This window comes from Cotesia glomerata, linkage group LG5 (genome assembly GCF_020080835.1).
Source record: "Cotesia glomerata isolate CgM1 linkage group LG5, MPM_Cglom_v2.3, whole genome shotgun sequence".
NCBI classification, from domain to species: domain Eukaryota; kingdom Metazoa; phylum Arthropoda; class Insecta; order Hymenoptera; family Braconidae; genus Cotesia; species Cotesia glomerata.
This window is the reverse complement of record NC_058162.1, coordinates 4,724,018-4,745,132: the sequence shown is the minus strand read 5'-3', so window position 1 is coordinate 4,745,132 and position 21,115 is coordinate 4,724,018. Positions and strand designations below refer to the sequence as shown.

Genomic DNA, 21,115 nt, shown 5'->3' with positions numbered 1-21,115 from the left:
ATATGTTATTTGTATGATCACATATGACATAGTATGGTCATATATAATCATGCATATTTTTCCGACCAAATGTAGTTTTTAAAACTTTCGATAGAGGGCATATGATCCCTGAATCGTCTCGTTCTAAGAAAGTTAAGTTTCAGAAGTTAACAATATAAATATCATTTAGAATTAATGAGACAATATAAATACCATATAAATATCATTTTTTTTACTCTTTTGAATTCTATTAGTAACCTTGTAGTCACTATGTGACTTCCGTGACTTGTGGACTATAAATAAATAAAATTTTGGTTTATTAAATAATGACTTTTCGTAATTTGAATTGTACTTTCTTAACTATTGACATTTTTTAAGATATAAGCTCATCCCAATGTTACACTCATCAAGAGCTTTCATTCGAGTACCCACATGCATTTTGACATATTTTTCATATATTCATATATATATATATATATATATATATATATATATATATATATATATATATATAATATATGAAAAATTGATGTGGGTACTCAAATGAAAAGGTCTTGATGAGTGTAACATCAGGATGAGCTTATATCTTAAAAAATGTCAATAGTTCACAAGATAAAAGGTAATTTCTTAATTATGTTAAATTACACTGTACTTTCTTAAATATTGACGTTTTTAAAGATATAAGCTCACCCCGATGTTACACTCATCAAGAGCTTTCATTTGAGTACCCCCATGCATTTTTGATATATTCTTCATATATACATATATATAATATATATAAATGTATGAAAAAATAATGTGGGTACTCAAATGAAAGGTCTCGATTAATGTAACATCGAGATGAGCTTATATCTTAAAAAATGTCAATAGTTCACAAGATAAAAGGTAATTTCTTAATTATGTTAAATTACACTGTACTTTCTTAAATATTGACGTTTTTAAAGATATAAGCTCACCCCGATGTTACACTCATCAAGAGCTTTCATTTGAGTACCCACATCAATTTTTCATATATTTATATATATTATATATATGTATATATGAAAAATATATGAAAAATTGATGTGGGTACTTAAATGAAAGGTCTCGATGAGTGTAACATCGGGATGAGCTTATATCTTTAAAATTGTCAATAGTTCTCAAGATACAAGGTCATTTCTTAAATATGTATCTAAAGATAGATAATTTTCATAAATTGACTATCGGTGAGAATGATATTAAATCTTAAAAAGGCACAAATTCAAATTAAGATTTTTGCAATGATACTAAATTTCACTAAAAAAAAAAAAAACCAATTTTATCATATAACTATACCGGACACAAAATTTTTGTTAATCTCTTAATAATATAGATTATCAATAAAAAATTTATTTTTTATTCTCATAACCTGATATGATCATATATAATTACATAAACCCATTTCAGATAAGGCTTGATATAAAAATCTGCATCATAAAATTTTTTCAACCGAATAAATTCATCCTAAAATTTTTTTTTTGCAAAAAAACTTTCCAATCAATAATCGATATTGGTTTTCACAATATATTCTGGTAAAAAAGTAAAACCCCATAGAAAGTGAAATAAAATATAAAATGTCAAAAAAATGTATTCCGTCGATTATCAAGTGATTGGACGATTGAACAATGACAATAGACTATTATCAAAGGCTCTGTTGAATTTAATCTTTTTTTTAAATAAACCCAGCGTGTACAAAAGCCGTGATGGGGATAAGTGGTGGAAAAGGGGAAGTAAAGTAAATACTGGTCTGGTTGTTACGTTACCGGAATTACGGATCGGCTATTTCGCTATAGTATATATATAATATACTATACACATTAAACCAAGGGGAGATACCAACAAATCGATAGCCGTATAGTGCACCAGTTGTCAAAATTCAACCCCTCGGGCTCGGCCATTTTCAGCAGATAACGCAAGCTCCTGTTGTGCGAACTTGTCCTGTCCCCAACACTCCGCCGTAGATTACGAGTGACATTAGATTTGCTTTAACCAGGCAATAAAAATCAAGCAATCAATTCAACAAAAAGTTCAAAAGTAATATGATATATATTTGAGAGACAATTAAAGGATTTTAGGATTGTAATTTTGAAGATTCACCACAGAGTAATTCGAGCTCGCTTCATCGTGGGACGAACCCTTGCATTGCATAATTAATATCTACTCGGAACTCTGGAGTGGTAGTCATGCAGGTGGGTAATGCCAGTGGTAAGCGCATTGCTGATAGTGATAGTAATAGCAGTATCAGCCCTGGCGGTATCCAGCAGGACACTGGATAGAACAGACAGGGGGAGTGGAACGGAATGAAATAGCATTGCTGAGTTTGTGGCCTACCCTTGAATTCACCCTCCAGTGTAAAGGGTGCGCTAACAATCTATCCGGATTAGATGACTTTGCACATTTGTAATAAAGTATTTTATACGGTACAAGGTATTTAATATAAAGTATAATGGACCTGGCACCAGAATACCAAGGGCTCTTTCCATTAAACTGGTCAAGTTTCCGAGAAATTTCAGAGAGTATTAAATATTTTTTAATATTTTTATTTGGGTAAAGGTGAAAAACATTTAAATTTTCAGATATCACTTGAAAATTAAATTTATTATGAATTTGTTTCAGTTGTTAATAGTTAGTCGACGCATGAACTGTATTTATTGAATCCTTCTGGAAAACATTTTTTACTGCAACATTGATCATCCTGTACGCACTGTTATTAAATAAAAGAAAAAAAATATTTAACCCGTTGATGTCACACTTCTTAAAAATAACGTAGTGGTCATACTGGGTCTAGTTAAACCCATGGATGGAAAAAATTGTTGCTACTTGCGTTATTGTCAATATTTTCACTCGAGCCGTATGTGAGAGTAATTCTCAACACTTCCGTTGAATAACTCAATCGCTTTTTAATTTTTTTTTTAATTGTTGAAGTATAATAAAAAATGCTAAAAAATTAAATTTAAAAAAATTTGACTTTTTTTACTAAAAACTTCACACGGAAAAAAGTAAATTGTAAAATTCACTAGGATTCCGGTAAATTTTTATAGTTTGAAATAGTAAAGCGGACATCAGGGTGGCAAAAATATAAATATTACAGAACTTAATGTAAAAAGTGTAAAAGCCACAGTTTATAATTTACTATCGAAAATAAGTGATTAGTAGCTGTCACTATAGTAAATAACGACTCTCTTATCTTAAGATAGTTTGGTCGTCGCAATCCGAGGTCAAATTAATAGATATTTTTTTTTCTTTTTTGCAAATAATCACTCGAAAAATAGCATAAAATATAAAATTATTTCTAATCAGAATTTAATTGAATAAATTCAATTCATAATTATGGTCAAATAATTATAATAATATAACTATTAAAATATCAATTGACAAGTACTGGGCTGTCACAATACAATAACAACTGTCATAGGTTATGTAAGGTCGGTACTTAAAACAATTGCTCACGGTGTTTATTTAATGTTTGAATTTGCAAATATCACTTCAATATGTTGAATCTGCTATAATTTACGGGAACTTTTAATGTATGTTTAATAACAATTTATTTTAATGCAAAAAAACTTTATGATTATATTTCAATTTCAAATTTGCCGCGCACCGGGAAGTCGCCATTTTTCCCCTGATAAATATGGAGGAGTAATGTCTCCGACAAACAACAAAGATAGAAACCAATTTTTGATATTAAAAAATTAATTTAATTAAAACTATGTGGTAAATCGTTATCAAATTTTGATAGAATACGTATGAAACATTGTTCTACCTATAGGAAAGTTTTTTTTATGGGGTCAAGCTGGCCGATTTTTTATAAATCCTCCATTTCCGGAGTTATTGAACAAGGACACTCATAAGAGATCGTGTATTTTTACAAAACTTTATTAATTATATCTCTTAAACGGTATGGTAAGAAAATCTGATTTTTTCTCTATAGACGTATTATATCATAATCTTTTGAATGAATATAAAAAAATATGGGGTCATGTTGAAGTCATTTGGCACCCAAACTACCTTAATATGAGTACACTTATGTCAGGTCAAATAATTTGTCAGGCTCATAAAATATATTTCAATAACAATTTTTTTGTTTAACATAGTAAATAATAACATTAAACATAATCTTTTCTGGACGTCCGTGTATGAATGGATGAATGTGGCAGGGAAATTAGTCGAAAAAATGATCGTAACGGAATAATTTTTTTTTATTATCTAAAGTAACACACGTCGGACTTTCTTAATTAATTTGAGCGTTCAATTCACTGTCGTTAAATTATTATTTATGAAAAACTAATATATGACTGTGGATTTTTTTGTATATCTATATATATATTTTATTATAGTATTTTTTTTCCTCACCTTAGAGTTATGGCGCCCCTAAACCATAGCACAGTTTTCTGTTTTTTATTATTTTGCTTTTTATATTTTATTTTAATCAATTTTATTGTGAAAAATGAGATTATGAGGCGTGCACTTTTGGATTTTCCAAACTTTTTTTTAATATCGACGGTCTAATCAGCAATTGGTCTAACTCATTATTTAAAGGGTGATTTTTTAACATTTTGATGTAGCAATAGTCCAATTATAACTTATTTGAGTGATCCAAAAAAAAACTATTACAGTCAAATCTGGATAAGAGAGAACTGGATATCTCTATTAGATATCAATGATATTAAATGGTTTTTACAGTGATAATAAATTTGGAACTAATTGTATTTTCGTACAAATGGAAGATTCTCTAAAATGGAGTTAGACAATTTGCTAATTAGGACGTCGATATGTTTATTTGGGTAAAGGTGAAAAACATTAAAATTTTTACACATCAATTGAGAATTGAATTCATTATGAATTTATTTCAGTTGTAAATAGTTAGTCGACACAATGACTGTATTTATTAAATCCTATTGGAAAACATTTCTTACTGCAACATTGATCATCGTCTACGCACTGTCATTAAATAAAAGAAAAAAAAATATTTAAGTGCTTGTACAGAACGCGAGCAGCAGGCGAATTTTGAGTACTTACCACAACATCATTTGCTCTACAACTTTCATCCATCAAAATGGTCGGTTTCTCTGTGGTAGTTGGGTGTTGTAGAGATTGAACACAAAAACTCATTTTTGATAGATTTAGAGGTTCACAGATTTTTGAACAACATTCACTGTCTTCCGAACACTATCAAAAAAAATTTCAGTTAATTTATGGGTACAATACATTTTTTATAGAATTAATCAATGTCAGGGAATGGCATAATAATTAATTGGCAATAGCATGCCATAATTTTATTTTGGAAGCACATTAGTACACAGAAAAAAAAAATTAGGAAAACGGTTCACCCTAAAGGCCATCCCTGCAACTTCCCGCAAATTCCGTTAATACCTGGCCGTTTTTTTGAGCTCTTCGAGCTCAAAAATACAATCTGTATGTTCTTTTGAGCTCTCCGAGCTCAAAAAGATACCTTTTCTATGCTTTTGAGCTCTTTGAGCTCAAAACTCTAATAGAAGTTTCATAGAACACTATTTTTTTAATTTTCGAACTGCAATAACTTTTGAATAAATGAACCGATTTTTACGCGTTTGGCGGCATTCTACGCAGTTTTTTAAGCCTCATAAAGAATTTTTAAGTTTCAATTGGTCAAACGAGAAATTTCGGAGTAACTCCGAAAAAACACTTTTTTCGGTTTTCTTTCGTTCACGATATCTCTCGAACGAATTAACCGATTTTGACCGGATTGGCGACGATCGACGTAGTTTTTCAAGGTTGAGAGCTGATTAGTTTTTGAAATCGATCGGTAGAGCCGTTTAAAAGTTATCCTAAAAAAACCACTTCTGAAAAAATTTTTTTTCCTATTTTTTTTAGATTTCTCCAAATTTCTCAAAATCTATCGGTTCGAATCGGTTTAAATTAGTCGTTCAAAAGTTATAAGCGGTTCACATACTTTCACACACACACACACACACACACACACACACACACACACACACACACACACACACACACACACACACACACACACACACACACACACACACACACACACACACACACACACACACACACACACACACACACACACACACACACACACATACAGACATAGTTACAACATCGCGGGAGTAGTCAGGGAAGCTTCCTAGGACCTCAAAACGTCGAGATCTGATGAAAACTCGATTAGTACAATACATTTTTTATAGAATCAATCAATGTAAGGAATTGACATAATGATTAATTGGAAATAGCATACCATATTTCCGTTTTTGAAGCAGGTATTTAAGCTTTTGAATATCTCCGGCTTAACAAACGGATTTGTCGGTAACAGATACACTGGAATCTTTTACAAAACTGACATTAGTACACAGAAAAAAAAAATTTACTTGAATCAAGTAAATAATTTTGAAGAACTTTATCTTCTTGATTTGAGTAGGAAAATTCTTAAACTAAGAAATTTTTTTTGGTGTCAGTAAATTTTTTTTTATTCAAGAATTTTTTTCTTGATTCAAGTCGATTTTCTTTTCTTTTTATAATTGATTACAATAAAATTTACAATAAAAATTCTTATGATTTCTGTTTGTTTATTATAATTGAAAAAACTTACCGATGTCAGTAGAATATTGAGTAGTAAAAATAATTTTACAAAATTAACTTTCATATTTTCTTCTGTTAGAAATAAAGTGAAGTGTTTCCTTTAAAAATTTCAAGTACTTATATATGTTGCAATACAGTTTTAAACTGACTGTCCGGACAAAGAAAATACTGATAAATTTTTTTATTGTTTTTAATAAAGCTTTTTTTTTTTTTTTGATAAAACTTTTTTATTGTTTTATTTATCACAATGAACAGCTCTATATCTGATTTAAGTCATCGATATAATTAAATTGTTTTTCTATCTATTTTTTTGGAAACGTATTAAAAATTAAATCGGTTAACAAAACTATAAACTTACTTTTAAGTTTCTTTTCCGTTTCTTACGTTGAACTCTTGTCAAATTTTTCGACGGAAAACAACAAAAAATAATTGAAATATAAAAATAATTTATTATCGAACAAATTAAAGAGCGTCATTAAATAAAAGGGGTAATTTTTTTTTACATAAAACATAAATTGCAGACATAGATCAACATCGCGTTAAGGTCTCTGCGTTTTATGGTGTCATGACAATGGAACATAACGCTGTTACTGTTGCTGTAGTATGGCATGACATTGTAGTGCTTATTAAAGAACGCACGTGGAGGAAAAGAGGAAATTGATCCCCCAGTATAAATTTACGATCTTAATATCAAAAGTCATTCATTGTTCTACATTTTATGGCCAAGGTTAAGTTATTTGTTGCTTTTGTCTCGGTTTCATTATGGGGTCCGGAACAGAAATTCGATAAATTGCATCTTAAATTTTTTCTTTTTATGAAAAAAAAGTAATGTAACAAAAAATTATAGTTTTGGTAATTATTTACAAGTGGGGTCCACCATTTTAATTTTATTTATTTATTTATAAACAACCAAACCCAACAGCTATATCTATTAATAGGGTTCATAATCTTTACAAAGTCATTGTTCTTAAAATTATTTTTATAATAACAAGATAACAAAAAAAAAAAAAAAAAAAAATTAAATAACATAGAATCATTTAAATCGAAGCTATTTGATTTTCTTTTAAGTTTAGATTAGCTAGATTTCTATTTACAATTATTGTACTATACTAGTAAAGTAAAAATTGTGTATATTAAGATACTAAAAACTGTAATCATGCTTCTCTTTCTGAATGCACTTAAATATTACGTTTAGTTACGATATACTTCTAATTTAAATTATATTGTTTATAAATATTACAAAATTTTATATGTAACCAATACTTCGAATCTCATTTTATTACTTATATGAAACTAAATTATATGTATTTTACTTTTTGCTATTTGGCTCTATGCCTTGGCATTTAAATTTCAATAAATAAATAAATAAAAAAATATTCGGATTGCATCAATTCCTTTATAAATACTCGAGCAGGTAAACATAAAAAATAAAAATAACAAAAGAAAATGTAACAAATTTGTAAGAAGAAAATTTTAGTAATTGTAGACATAATTTAACGCCATTTTGCAATTAAGTTAGCTAGCGACGCAGTCATATACCCAGTGGGCAGTCCCTAATTTTCTTTTTTTTGAACGAAATTTCTATTTGATTTTATTGATTTTTTTTTTGAAAAATACATAAAAAATGAACAATTAAAAAAAAAAAAAAAAAGTTAATTATAACAATTTTAACAAATTTTCAAAAAAATTTATAAATTTTTTAAAAATTGTGATATTTAACTTTTTTTTTTTAATTGTTCGTTTTTTTATGTACTTTTTAAAAAAAAAATTTTGCGTCATTGCGTCAAAAAATTTTGTGTTAAAATTTTAGTATTAAATATTTAACACTTTTATATGTAAATTTAACATTTATTGTGTTAAATTAACACAAAAAAGTGTTAAATTGACACAAAAAAGTGTTAAATATTTAACATAAAAATTTTTAACAAAAAATTTTTTGACGCATTGACGCAAAATTTTTTACTGTGCACTTGTAAATAATTACCATAGTTTTTATTAGTAACTCAAATTGGTCACAGGAATTCAAGACAATAATTTCAAACTGTGTTGATTCTAGTTGAACGTTTTGTCCTTTTATTAGGACTTCCTCAGCAACTACAAATAAACATAAAAATTATATTCTTTGTATACAAAAATATGTGTAAAAATAAAAGGACGAAACGTTCAACTAGAATCAACACTTAGTTTGAAATTATTGTCCTGAATTCCTGTGTCCAATTTTAGTTATTTATTTATTTTTTCTGGACGTGAGCAAGATTTCAAGGTTTCTATTAGTATTATTTTTTTGTTTCTACACTTTTTTATCTAAAATTGGACTTGTAAAATATAAATCAAAAAAATTTGGAAAATAAATTAATTCTATAAAAACATTTTTAGAGAAGAAATATAGCAAACATAGCAGTTTAATGGGAACTTTTGACTTTTAGTGGTATAACTATTAAAAAAAGGGAAGAAATAAGAAAAGAGAAAAAAGAAAAGAATGAGAAGAAAGCATCGATTATTTTAGTACGCGCGAAGAAACACCCTAACCGGATCACGGTGGGGAAAGTCTTTGTCTGGGCTCGGATCCTGAGAGAATACCAGTGGGTCACTGGCGTCCCATTCAAGGCTCTTCAAGAAACAACAAAAAATCGTGGCCAAAGAAGGGGTAGGGAGGGGGTGGCCTGGGGTAAGAACCGAAAGAACTGAAAGGGAAAAAGTTTTCCGACGAGCTTTTACTTTGTCACTAAGAGAATACACCACATTTTTATCTCAACGGTTTTCAATGTCTATAAATCTTAAATACACTTAGTGGAATTTCTCTAATGGTTTTTATATGAATTGTTTTTCGGTTCTCAGTTTCTTTCTTCTTTGTTCTCTTTTTTACTTTTATTCCCCGGGTGAGTTAACACCGTGTTTATAGGATGTTTTAAGATGATCGCGTGATTAAGTTTGGGGATTTTGTTTTATTGGTAATTTTGTTTGTTTTTTATTTTTAAATTACAGACCTTTCATCTTTTTTTGTCTCAAATCTTTCAAAATTTTTTGAAGATGTATTCAAGATGTATTCACGAAGGATAAAAATTGTGCTTTTTAACTGTTATGTAATCCGAGACTATTATTACTATTATTGTACATAAGTTGGTTGGATATAATGGCAGCTGATTTGCTGATGATATAAAGACCTTCTGACACTCCCTCAGCTTCTTGGACCGTTAACGATCCGATAAAGTCACGATACTGCTGATACCCAATCTTATACTTTCTGACTTCTGTTAATTGAGGTATCATTCGAAATGATTTTATGTCAAAGGGAGTGAAACAAGGAAACTGTGAAATAAATTAGATAAAAGTTCAATAAAAATTATGAGAATTTGTTTTTTAATTAAACTTTTTTATATTTAACGAACTTTAAGGAAATAAAATATTTTTATTTATTTATTTATTTGATTTAAATGCAATTTAAACGGCAATGGCGAAATGGCAAATTATACAAAATAACAAGTAAAAAGTACATATAAGAATATAAACAGATCTACATAGATAAATTGACAAAGTTAGGATTATAACTAATCGAACAAAGCATGTGATTTAAAATTTGAATAATGAAATCAACTAATTTCAATTAATAAGAATATTATGAGTAAAAGTGAACAAGAATTTGTAGTTTGAATAATAAATGTCAGACTTAAGTTTGAATTAAATTTAAAATTTAAAGCACTGCAAATAGCACCAATTTTAATGATTTGAATCATCATCAGAGATATCAGGTATCCAACTGTCCTTTAGCTCAAGATCACGGAAAAATTCTATAATCTACACGGAGAAAAAAATTTTGCTATAGGAACTCTATAGTAGTTAGTTAGTTGTAAAAAGTTCCAGTAGGTTAACGTATTCTTATAGTAACAATACCGTTTGGCTCCTGCAACTCTACATCGTTGAGCTCTGAGAGCTAACGTTATTTACCTCTCACAACTCTACAGGATCGTTCTGAGACTATAACAAATTTTTAGAAGTCTGCTTAATAATTTTTTTTACGATTTAGCATTGATAATTTAATAAATACATGCGGCAGAATGAATTTATATTGCCAACAATAATTGTATATGACAAATAAGAATAGTATTATAATAGAAATAAAATAATAATAGAACTTATATTACAAATAAAAATTATTTGTAAAATAAAAATTGGGTCGTCACAAAATTATCTTATTTTCTTAATTATATCAATAAATATTGGACACAAAATCACTACCGTATATGCACAAGAAAAGATAAACAAACGAAAACAAATTTTATCTTGTGTTAAATGGGGTCTTTTTAATGTATTCCGATAACTTATCACTTATCACAATATATATTCAATTAATAAATCCACAGATTCGGTAGAATCTGGCGCCAAGTTCCGTTCAAATCCGTTGTAAACGGAGCGCCAGACTACCGACTATGTTTACTGTAAGCAGAACGGTATTTTGAGGTTGCAAAATTTTATTTAATTCTACGGTACTTCTTGTTCCTAAATTTTATATTATAACAGTAATTCATGCTTTATTTTACTGATATTAATTAATTATATTCAATTATAATAATTAATCTACTTGAAATTATTAAATTTTATCAGCACAAACTATAGCAAGCTCAAAAATTTTGATCCTGACTTTTTTTCTATGTAAAAAGTGACATGCCACAGACTAAATAATTCAAGAATGCATGGTAATCTTCCAATAGATGGGAACTACAGTTAAAAAAATACATTTCACAGCTTGCATCGACATTCGCCAGGGTGCGCTGGAATTGTTTTTACATAAACTGTAGCTTCAAAAGGATAGTTTGCTATAAAAAATGCAGCCAATGCGAGATTTAAGTTGGTACCAATTGTAAATTTTTATTATAATTACAAAAAATACTAAAATCCGAACAAAAACAGTTTCACTGTAAAAAAATCGCGCCAAGTCCACGTTCATAAGAATATTAAGAAAAGAAAATTTCTTATTTCTTTACAAAAAGATATAAAATAAAAAAATTAAAAAATCCAAGTAATCGATATGATTGTATTTGATTTTCGGAAATTAAAAAAAATTTTATTGTAAATTTAAAAATAAAAAAAAAAAATTTGGAACGTACTTGGTGTGCGTCATTGTGTATTTCAATTTTTTTAAAGTCCTAGTAAATAGATTTTACGAATTTCATTAAAAGTAAAATATTTTGCAACCACGCACACTAAATACGTTCCAAAATTGTTTCTTTTAATTTTTAAATTTACAAAAAATTTTTTTTTAATTTCCGAAAATCATATACAACCATATCGGTATCTTGGATTTTTTAATTTTTTATTTTATATCTTTTTGTAAAGAAATAAAATTTTTTTTTCTTAATCGTCTTATGAACGTGGACTTGGCGCGATTTTTTTACAGTGAAACTGTTTTTGTACGGATTAAATTAACAGTCACTGCAAATGAACCCTGGAAAACCATAAATGCAAAACTTTTCTAACGAAATTCAATTTGACAAAAAAAAAATTTATTTCTTTAAATAAATAAATTGGGAACTTAATTGTCCTCATATATTTTTAATAATATGGATTAGTAACAAAATAATTATGTTTGTCATTTTAGAAGGTTATGAAATATGTCAGCGCACTCCACTACTGCGCAACGTAGAGCGCTCCCAACTATACCGTTTGGCTCTGAGAACAATCCCGTAGAGCTCTGAGAGCTCAACAACATTGAGTTATCAGAACTAAATAACATTTTGTTACTGTAACTCTACAACGAACAGTAAACTGTGTATAGTTGTGGTAACTCTACAGTTACGTTACCAGAACGAAATTTTTTTTTTTGCTCGACGGGCAGAAAGCGTCAACTTTCGGCCCGCTGCGCTAAACGAAAGTGCCGCTTTCTGCCTTCGTCGAGCAAAAAAATAGTATACACTCCACGGGAAGTAAATAAGAAAGCCTCAGATCACATGTTTGTCAACCTCGGCTTCGCCTCGGCCGACAATTACATGTGATCCGAGACATTCCTTACTTTACTTCCCTAGGTATGTAATATACTATTCCCGTGTAAGACGAGATGAACAATGTCACCCCTTACAGACGTGAATTGAAATGGTTATCTATCACTAGTCGTAGATTATATTATTTATCTACCTATTTTTATAAATTATTGGAAGTTGGAAAACCTACTTACTTACGAGAATTATTTATAGATGATATTGATGCTAGACGCTCCGATCGTTTAGCCATTATGAGAAATGATGTCAATTTTAAGATACCTAACTTTGCGACTACTCTTTATGAGGGTGCGTTTGTTGTTACTGCTATTCGTTTATGGCAAAACTTACCACCTGAGATTGTAAATGCGTCTAGTCTTGATTTATTCAAGATCAAAATCTTTGACTATTTGCTAAATTTGGATACTTAAAGGTTAAGTTAACACTCTCAAATTGTTTTAAAGTGAAACTGTCAATTCTATTTTTGTTATTAGTATCAGGATAATCTTATAAATAAGTCTTTATTCAATAATCGATGTAATTATCTTTAATTTAATTTTGTTATGTTAATAGTATGGTTAAAAACTCTTAGAGTTTAGTTACACTTTTATATTAGTAGTAATTTACTTATAATACTGTATATTTTACTGTTTTATCATGTATTCTTTTGTATTTTTTCATATTTGCCATTTGGCCAGTAGACCTTGGCATAAATAAACAAATCAAATCAAAATTCGTAGGCTTTTGTCTTGGTAGTGTCAATGCTAAGTGCATTGATGCCATCAGGTGGTAATTCTTGCCAAAGACAAATTGATGAAATTAGGAATGAATGTTTATAGAAGGCAGTTGAGAAATTTGGGATTTTTAATGTAATATTGTTTTGCTTAGCAATATAGATAAATAGATAGATAGATAACTTTATTTATGCCAAGGCCAATTGGCAAACATATTTACATCATATATAACAGTTTTGTACATAAAGATAGTCCAAAATATAGTATCACAATTTAATCAATCATATTAACGATTTAAAATAAAAATCTGAAAATTATAACCACTTAATTTTTCAATTTCAATTGAACTAAACTACTAATTTTGTGATTTAAATATCCAAATTAAACAAATAATCAAACATCTTGTTCTTTAAGTCTTCGATACTAGACGCTCTTATTATGTCCACTGGTAATTCTCCCCAGAGACGAATACAAGTGACAACAAAAGAAGATTCATAATAAGTGGTCGAAAAATTTGGCATCTTAAAATTTACATTATTTCTCTTCACTGCAAGTCTTTCTAAACGTCTAATATTAAGATCCTCAAAAAATAATTCACGCAATTAACTTGGCTTGCCTGTATCTAGTAATTTATGAAAGTAATAAGCAAGATAATAAATACGCCGACTTTTGACTGATAACCAACCAAGTTCACGTCTATAAGGCGTGATATGTTCATCACGCTTTAGATTGTATATAAACCGTACTGCAGAATTTAACGAGCGTTGTAATTTATAGTTTTCTTCAAAAGTCAGACTCGTTAAGACAACAGAACAGTAATCTATGAAAGGTAAAATAGTTGCAGATACAAGTAACTTTTTTATTTCAGTTGTATAGATACTTTTACGGATCTATACTACTGAATTTAACTTATATTATAATTTTACTACTTAATTTAATATGTAAATTTTTAAGAGAACTTCTATATATTTTGCAGATTTATATAAAAAAAAAATTAATTCAATTGAAAAGAAAAATATCTAGAGGAATTTGATTGTTTCTAACTAAAAAATTTTTCTAGGCCTCACATATTTTTTTTACTTGATTTAAAACAGTGAAATTTTTTGAAATTATTATCTTAGTTCAAGACTTGTTCTCTTACATTCTCTTAAATCATTAACTTTTCAACCAAAAAAATCTATGATAATGATTAAATAATTATTATCATCAAAATTTTATCGACAGTTTTCTTCTGCGAAAATAAGTAGTTAAAGTCTACTATTGATCAGCCCATAAAAAAATAAAATATACGTTAAAAATATAGATAAAAAGAAGCTAGTATATTTAGACCCTAAAAATAATTTAAAAAACAACAATAATTTTTTTATGTATCTCACTTTTAGAGGGTAATAAAACACCGGTACCCTCGATAAAATAAAGCGACACTTAAATATTAAACTTGCAAATAATAAATTTGATAGTAACCATTAACTTTATTATTTATAAAATATAAAATTTATCATCAATTATTAACAATTTTGTAAAAAAAAAAAAAAAATTTTAAATATAAATTTTGTAGGTTTTAGTGTCAACGAGTAGCAAAATAACTTTTTCGTCACTAGGCTTAACTATAGCCCATAAATCTGAGAGTGTCGCGCCCACTAGACTTTACTCTATCTGGCGGAAAGCACAGAGTAAACCCTATAGCGAGCTTACAGAAGAGATCCTGGGATCCTTCCAGCATATCATCCCATTAAACCTTCTATTCCCGTCCCGGGTAGTATAGTATTTAATTTACGATTGGCTGTAAATGTCTGTATTCAGAACATAAACGGAAGAGCGACTAGTAGACTAGTAGACCCAAGCCTCGCCCGTTTTGCTTCCATTCCGCCCAAACCGAGTCAACTACTAAGTTTAGTACAATACAAAGAAAAACATTTTTCCTCCCATTATATGAAAATAACATCCAGGCGAGAAGAAGAAATTGCTTGGATTATATTTATTATTTAGATTATTACATTCCGGTAGTCGGGGTTTTATTGCTGGCCAAATGTTTCATGTTCCAGGATTTTACTTGTAACTTTTTGCTTGCAATTATTTATTTATAAATCATGAAAATTTATTTTTAATATTTGTTTCAGATGGAAGATGAAGGAAATCACGGCAATGATGATACAAGGTGTTTCATCCTGTCAACGTTGGCTGCTCTGCAGTGGTCACGTGTTTCCTGCGTTCTTTGTCGTGCGGCGATGCTAGTCTTCGATAGGTATCCTCTTGTCGATGGTACCTTCTTCTTGTCGCCGAGGCAACACTCTCCTTCTTGTGCTGAGGTACTTATTTATTAAGCTAAATTCGTTAAATCGAGGAATTCGTTATATTGAAGCTTGTTATATTAAGGTTACGCTGAAGTTAAATTGCTAAATGAAAAGACTATTGATGCACGGAAAAAAGTTAACTGTAATATTCACTCGGATTCCGCTTAATTTTTATAGTTTCAAACAGTACAGCGGACATCGGGGTGGCAAAAATATAAATATTACAGTACTTAATGCAGAAAGTATAAAAGCCACAATTTATAATTTAATATCCAAAATAAGTGATTAGTAGCTGTCACTATAGTAAATAACGACTCTTTCATCTTAAAAAATTACAGTTTTAAACACGAAAAATTGCCATTTCAATATACAGTCCATATTATGAGGAGAAGGGTAACTCAGATGAAAGAGAAGGGGGCCCCACTCTGGGAGAATTTAACATTTGAAACAATTAAAATTATACTTTTAAAATATACATTTTACCAGTCCAAGCAAGTCAATAATTACAGTTTGATTTTTAGCGTTGCGTTTAAAATTTACCATTTTACTTTGTAAATACCCCCACGAAAAAAATTTATAAATAGAATATAAAAAAAATGTATTTCATTTTATACCCAAAATATATGTGAAATATATTTGAATTCACATATATTTCACATATAATTAAAAATTATATTCGGTTTACTGAACTTTTGGCCGTTTTTGGTATATGAGAAATATATTTCAAATAAAAGTAAAATATATTATTAATGTATTTATTTTATATGATAAATATAAGTTATGAAATATAACCGGAACATATGAGAAATATACTTACTGTGTATGAAAAATACAAACTGTAAAATATATTCAAAATATATCCGAATTATAATTTTTTTATATGAAAAGTATAATGAAAATATACGGAAATTATAGTTAAAATATATGCGTCATGAGTCGTGCAGTAGATAACTTATTCATATAAATGAACATTGGTTCTGGTCAGTTTCTAGTGCATCCAAAAATTTCAGACATTTAAAATTTTAGTACATATTTCAAATATAATTTTCGTATATTTGTTATATAAACAAATTATAATTCGAATATATTTTGCAGCTTATATTTTTCACATACAGTGAGTTTATTTCTCATATATTTCGATTATATTCCATAACTTATATTTATCATATATAATAAATATATTAATAATATATTTTAATTTTATTTGAAATATATTTCTCATATACCAAAAACGGCCAAAAGTTCAGTAAACCGAATATAATTTGCTTACATTTGAAATATACTTAAAATATATGCAAGTATATTTTGAATATAATTCAAATATATTTCACATATATTTTGCGTATAAAATGAAATATATTTTTTTTATACTCTAATTATAAATTTTTTCCGTGGGGGTATTGACGTTGCTTGTATTAGAAATTTACTAACTTTATTTTATACTTTTTACATATCATAAGATCATTTTTGAGGTACGAAATGATAAATATCAAAGTCTAAATTGCCCTAAATAGCCTTAAATATAGGAAGAATATTTTATCTACATCAACTCGAAAATTGCTGGTTGTTGCAATGATTATTCCTATCATTGACTACTGCTCTTTGGTCTTGATAGATATATCGAAAAGGCTAGATTATAAGCTACAGCGTCTAATAAACAATGGCATAAGATTTATTTTCAATCTGAAGCGTGATCAACATATTACACCTCATAGACGCTCTTTACAGTGGATCACAGTCAAATCGAGGCGGTATTATTTCTTGGCTTGTTTTTTGTACAAACTCTTCAGCTCTGGTGAACCTAGTTTCCTCAGAAGCCTATTCGTCGAAGAGTCACCTGATATCAGACGTTCCGAGAAAGTAGCTGCCAGAAATAATAACATCCCTAGTAGAAATAATCGAGTTTTCACTGGATATAAACCAGTAACTGGCCAGTGATATCGAGTAAAAACTTGAAATCGCGCCACCTACAACTAAGTCATAAACATTAGTTACACCGACAGTGTATCTTTACTAGTGTGTGTATGTTTGTTTATTTTTTTTGTTAACCTGTACGCATCATTATTGTAATTATTATTATTAAAAAACAGTATAAATCAATCAAAATTAGTGTTTATTAACGTGTAAATAATTTCCAGTATATATTTCAAAATGGATACAGTGAAAAAAAATGACACAATATATAAATTGCGACTGTGGGCATTAAAAACAAATCTCCAATTCAAAATAATTATTTTCTTATTCTATTGTTAGATTTATTATTAGTCTATCAGACTAATGATGTTATCTATTTTATAATGTACACATAAATGAAACTTTTTTATATCATATCGTTTATTAAACATTATTTTGAATTTATTTGACAATTTTAATAACGCCTAATAACCTCAGAATTCGAAACTGACAGTTTCACTAAAGCCGCCATAATGTTTTGTTAGATCTCTAGTAAAACTGGCCAGTTACTAGACAGAAACTGGATATTACACTGGCCAGTTACTGGTTTAAGTCTAGTAAAACTGGCCAGTTACTGGCTAAAAACTTGATTTCATTTCTACTAGGGATCACATTTAAAATTCCCAATTTTTCAACTGCTTCTTATGAACACTCATTTTTAATCTCTTCAATACGTCTTTGGCGTGAATTACCACCTGACGTCATCAATGCACTTAGTATTGTCACCTTCAAGACAAAAGCTTATAAATTCTTCCATGACCTTGAGCTCAAGGAGAGCCTAATACCTGGTACCATTGAAGAAATTTCAAGTTGTTAAATTTGGTATAACTTGCAGTGCATTAAATCTAACTTAGTCTGGCAGTTATATTATATTTTTAAATTCCTTGTTACTCTTATTTCATTTCACTTTGACTGATTGTAATTAGTTGATTATTTCTTCTAATTTAAATATTGTTAATATGTTTATATAGACCTGTTTATACTCTTAGATGTACTTTATACTTCTTACTTTTGTATTTTTGCCATTTGGCTGATGCCTTGGCATTCAAATCGAATAAATAAATAAATAAATAAATAAATTCTTAATTATTATACTTTAATATTTTAGACATTTACATAGCAAATATTAATGTTTGAAATAGTATTTTCTTCCATGTAAAGAGTAAATTGTAACGTTTAAATGGTAAATATTATAAAGTAAATAGTAAAATCACGATTTTACCGTTTGAAATGGTAATTTTTAGCAGTTGATCATTACTTATTATAAATCGACTGTTATTTATTACAGTTTACTTTTTTCCGTGCAAGAAAATAATAGTAATTAATAAAAATAAGAAGAAAAATAAAATAAAATAATACTAATAATTATAACAATTATTACAATTGCACTTACTAAACGCCATTTAGTTGCTAATTTAGCATAGTTCGAAAGATCGTGATTTGAATTTGTGCTTTTTTAAAGTTTCATATGATTTTTAGCGATAGTTAATTTATTATGATAAATTTTCGGAGTAGTTCTAAATAGATTCTAATTTAAAACTAGATCGAATTTATTTATTTTATTTTGAACACGCAAATTTGGTAGTATGTCAAATATTATTCCAGGTAATTAAGAACAAAAGCGAAATTTTGTGATGGACATATTTTTATCATAAAATGGGTTTTTAGAGTTAAATTTGGAACCATCAGAAAAGTTGTTACCTGAATTGATTTCTTTTCACGGTTTGATATTTTTTTTAGCGATAGTCAATTTATCTTTTAAATAAGTAAGAGAATAAAGATAATTTTTTGAAAGGCACATTTTTATTTTAAACGGAATTTTATAGTTAAATTTGGTATTAACAGAAAGGTCGACATAAATTTCTGCATTTTCACGATTTTATATATTTTTTGATCGTCAATTTTTTGTCATGTTTTTGGAAGAGTTTTGAATAGTTTATTGATTTAATAATTTTGTTCATTACATTTTCCACTATAAATTATTGATAATCGATCCTGTTATAGTAATATTATTTTTTTTAATTATTTCAAAAAAACCCCAACTATAAATTTTATGATTAAAAATATCGAAAAATTACTAAGCCAAAGTTTTTATTCATAATTCGTAGTTCTCGGCAATCACATAGTGGCTATTATTTTCTTTAACTTAAAATTACAATTCTTTAAATAAATTTATTTAATGAAGTAAAATTTGGTATAAAAAATTCTATTTCAAAGTAAAAAAATGAAAATTTGATCAGTTAAATTATTTTTATAATTATTTAGAGAATGAAATGATTTTAAAAATAATTAAAATGATTGTTTTGTTAAAGGTTAAAGTAGAGGGACGTACACAATACTTATCAGCAGTTTGTATGACTTGTCTGGAGGGTTGCGGAAGTGCCCCCGTACGTTGTCGTGCTTGTACTGTACAATGGGATGGATCAAGTCTTGTTCTCGGGACCATGTATAGTTATGATATTTTTGCTGCCATGCCATGTTGTACTGAACGCCTTAAAGTAAGTACTTTTTTATATTATTTCATAAAAGTTGAAGAAAATTAAACTTCGTTCAAGAAATTTTTAGTCTTCCTTAATATTTTTTTGAGTCAAGAAAATTCACCCTAAAGCCAAAAATTTTTTCTTTCTGTCAAAAATTCAGAATTTTGTTACTTAAATTCTATAAAAAAAACTAAATTTTTTGTTCTTTGTTTTCAGTGCAACAGCTGCCAAAAACCATTAATCTATCCCCATCAGCGATTGAACTTCTACTCAGACTACAGCCGAGTTTTTGCGTGTCCTCATTGCCGAGTTGTCGACGCACACTTCGTGAAACCACTTTTGACTTGTTTCACCCGCGAACAATTTCAACTCTACAGTCAGTGGCCGTAACCACTAGGTAACCTCTTAGACGAAAACACCAATTTTAATTTTACAACTAGTAATAATAACAATTATAATGATAAAAATAAAAATAATAATAATAATAATTATAGTAACAGTAACAGTAACAACTACTATAGTTACAAAACTGGTAGTAATAATTATTTTAATAGTACTAGTAATAATAATAATATTGATGATAACGGTAGTAAGAAAAACAAGATTAAAAACAATGAAACTAATTTAGTAGCCAAGGAGATTAATTTTATAAAATTTGCCGAACATTTACCACCGGGTATTTTTGAGGAATTTTCAAATATAAATATTGATCACTACAAAAATATTATCAATAATATTTATAGTAATAATAATAATAGCAATAGCAACAGCAGTAGCAAAAGTCACCTCAGTTTTATTTAAAAAGAAAAAAAATTTTATCAATTATTTATTATTGAGTTTTTATTTTTTTTTAATACATCGACAGAAATTCTCAATAAAAATCAATTTTATTTACAGAAATTACAAAAAAACAATTAATTTATTTTATAGTAAACTCGGTAAAATTTATGACCAATCACGGTAAAATTTATTGAACAAAAATTGAAAAATATTTTAAAATTAATTTTAAAAATTAATATTTTAAAAATAGACGAAAAATTACCGTGATTTAAACATTAATTTTTATTGAGAATTTCTATCGATGTGAATCACGTTTGTTATTTAAC

General features: G+C 28.2%; 1 protein-coding gene across 3 annotated transcripts in view; it reads left to right on the top strand.

Annotated features, from left to right (window-relative positions):
- LOC123264818 (headcase protein) overlaps positions 1-20,813 on the top strand; it is a 152,607-nt gene extending 131,794 nt beyond the window's left edge. For all 3 annotated transcript variants that reach the window (XM_044728323.1, XM_044728324.1, XM_044728322.1), the window contains 3 exons: positions 15,403-15,591; positions 19,842-20,027; positions 20,226-20,813. In XM_044728323.1, the coding sequence (XP_044584258.1) occupies positions 15,403-15,591; positions 19,842-20,027; positions 20,226-20,399 (549 nt within the window). In that variant the 3' untranslated portion in view covers positions 20,400-20,813. The remainder of the gene's footprint in view (positions 1-15,402; positions 15,592-19,841; positions 20,028-20,225) is intronic.
- Positions 20,814-21,115: the final 302 nt, after the last annotated feature.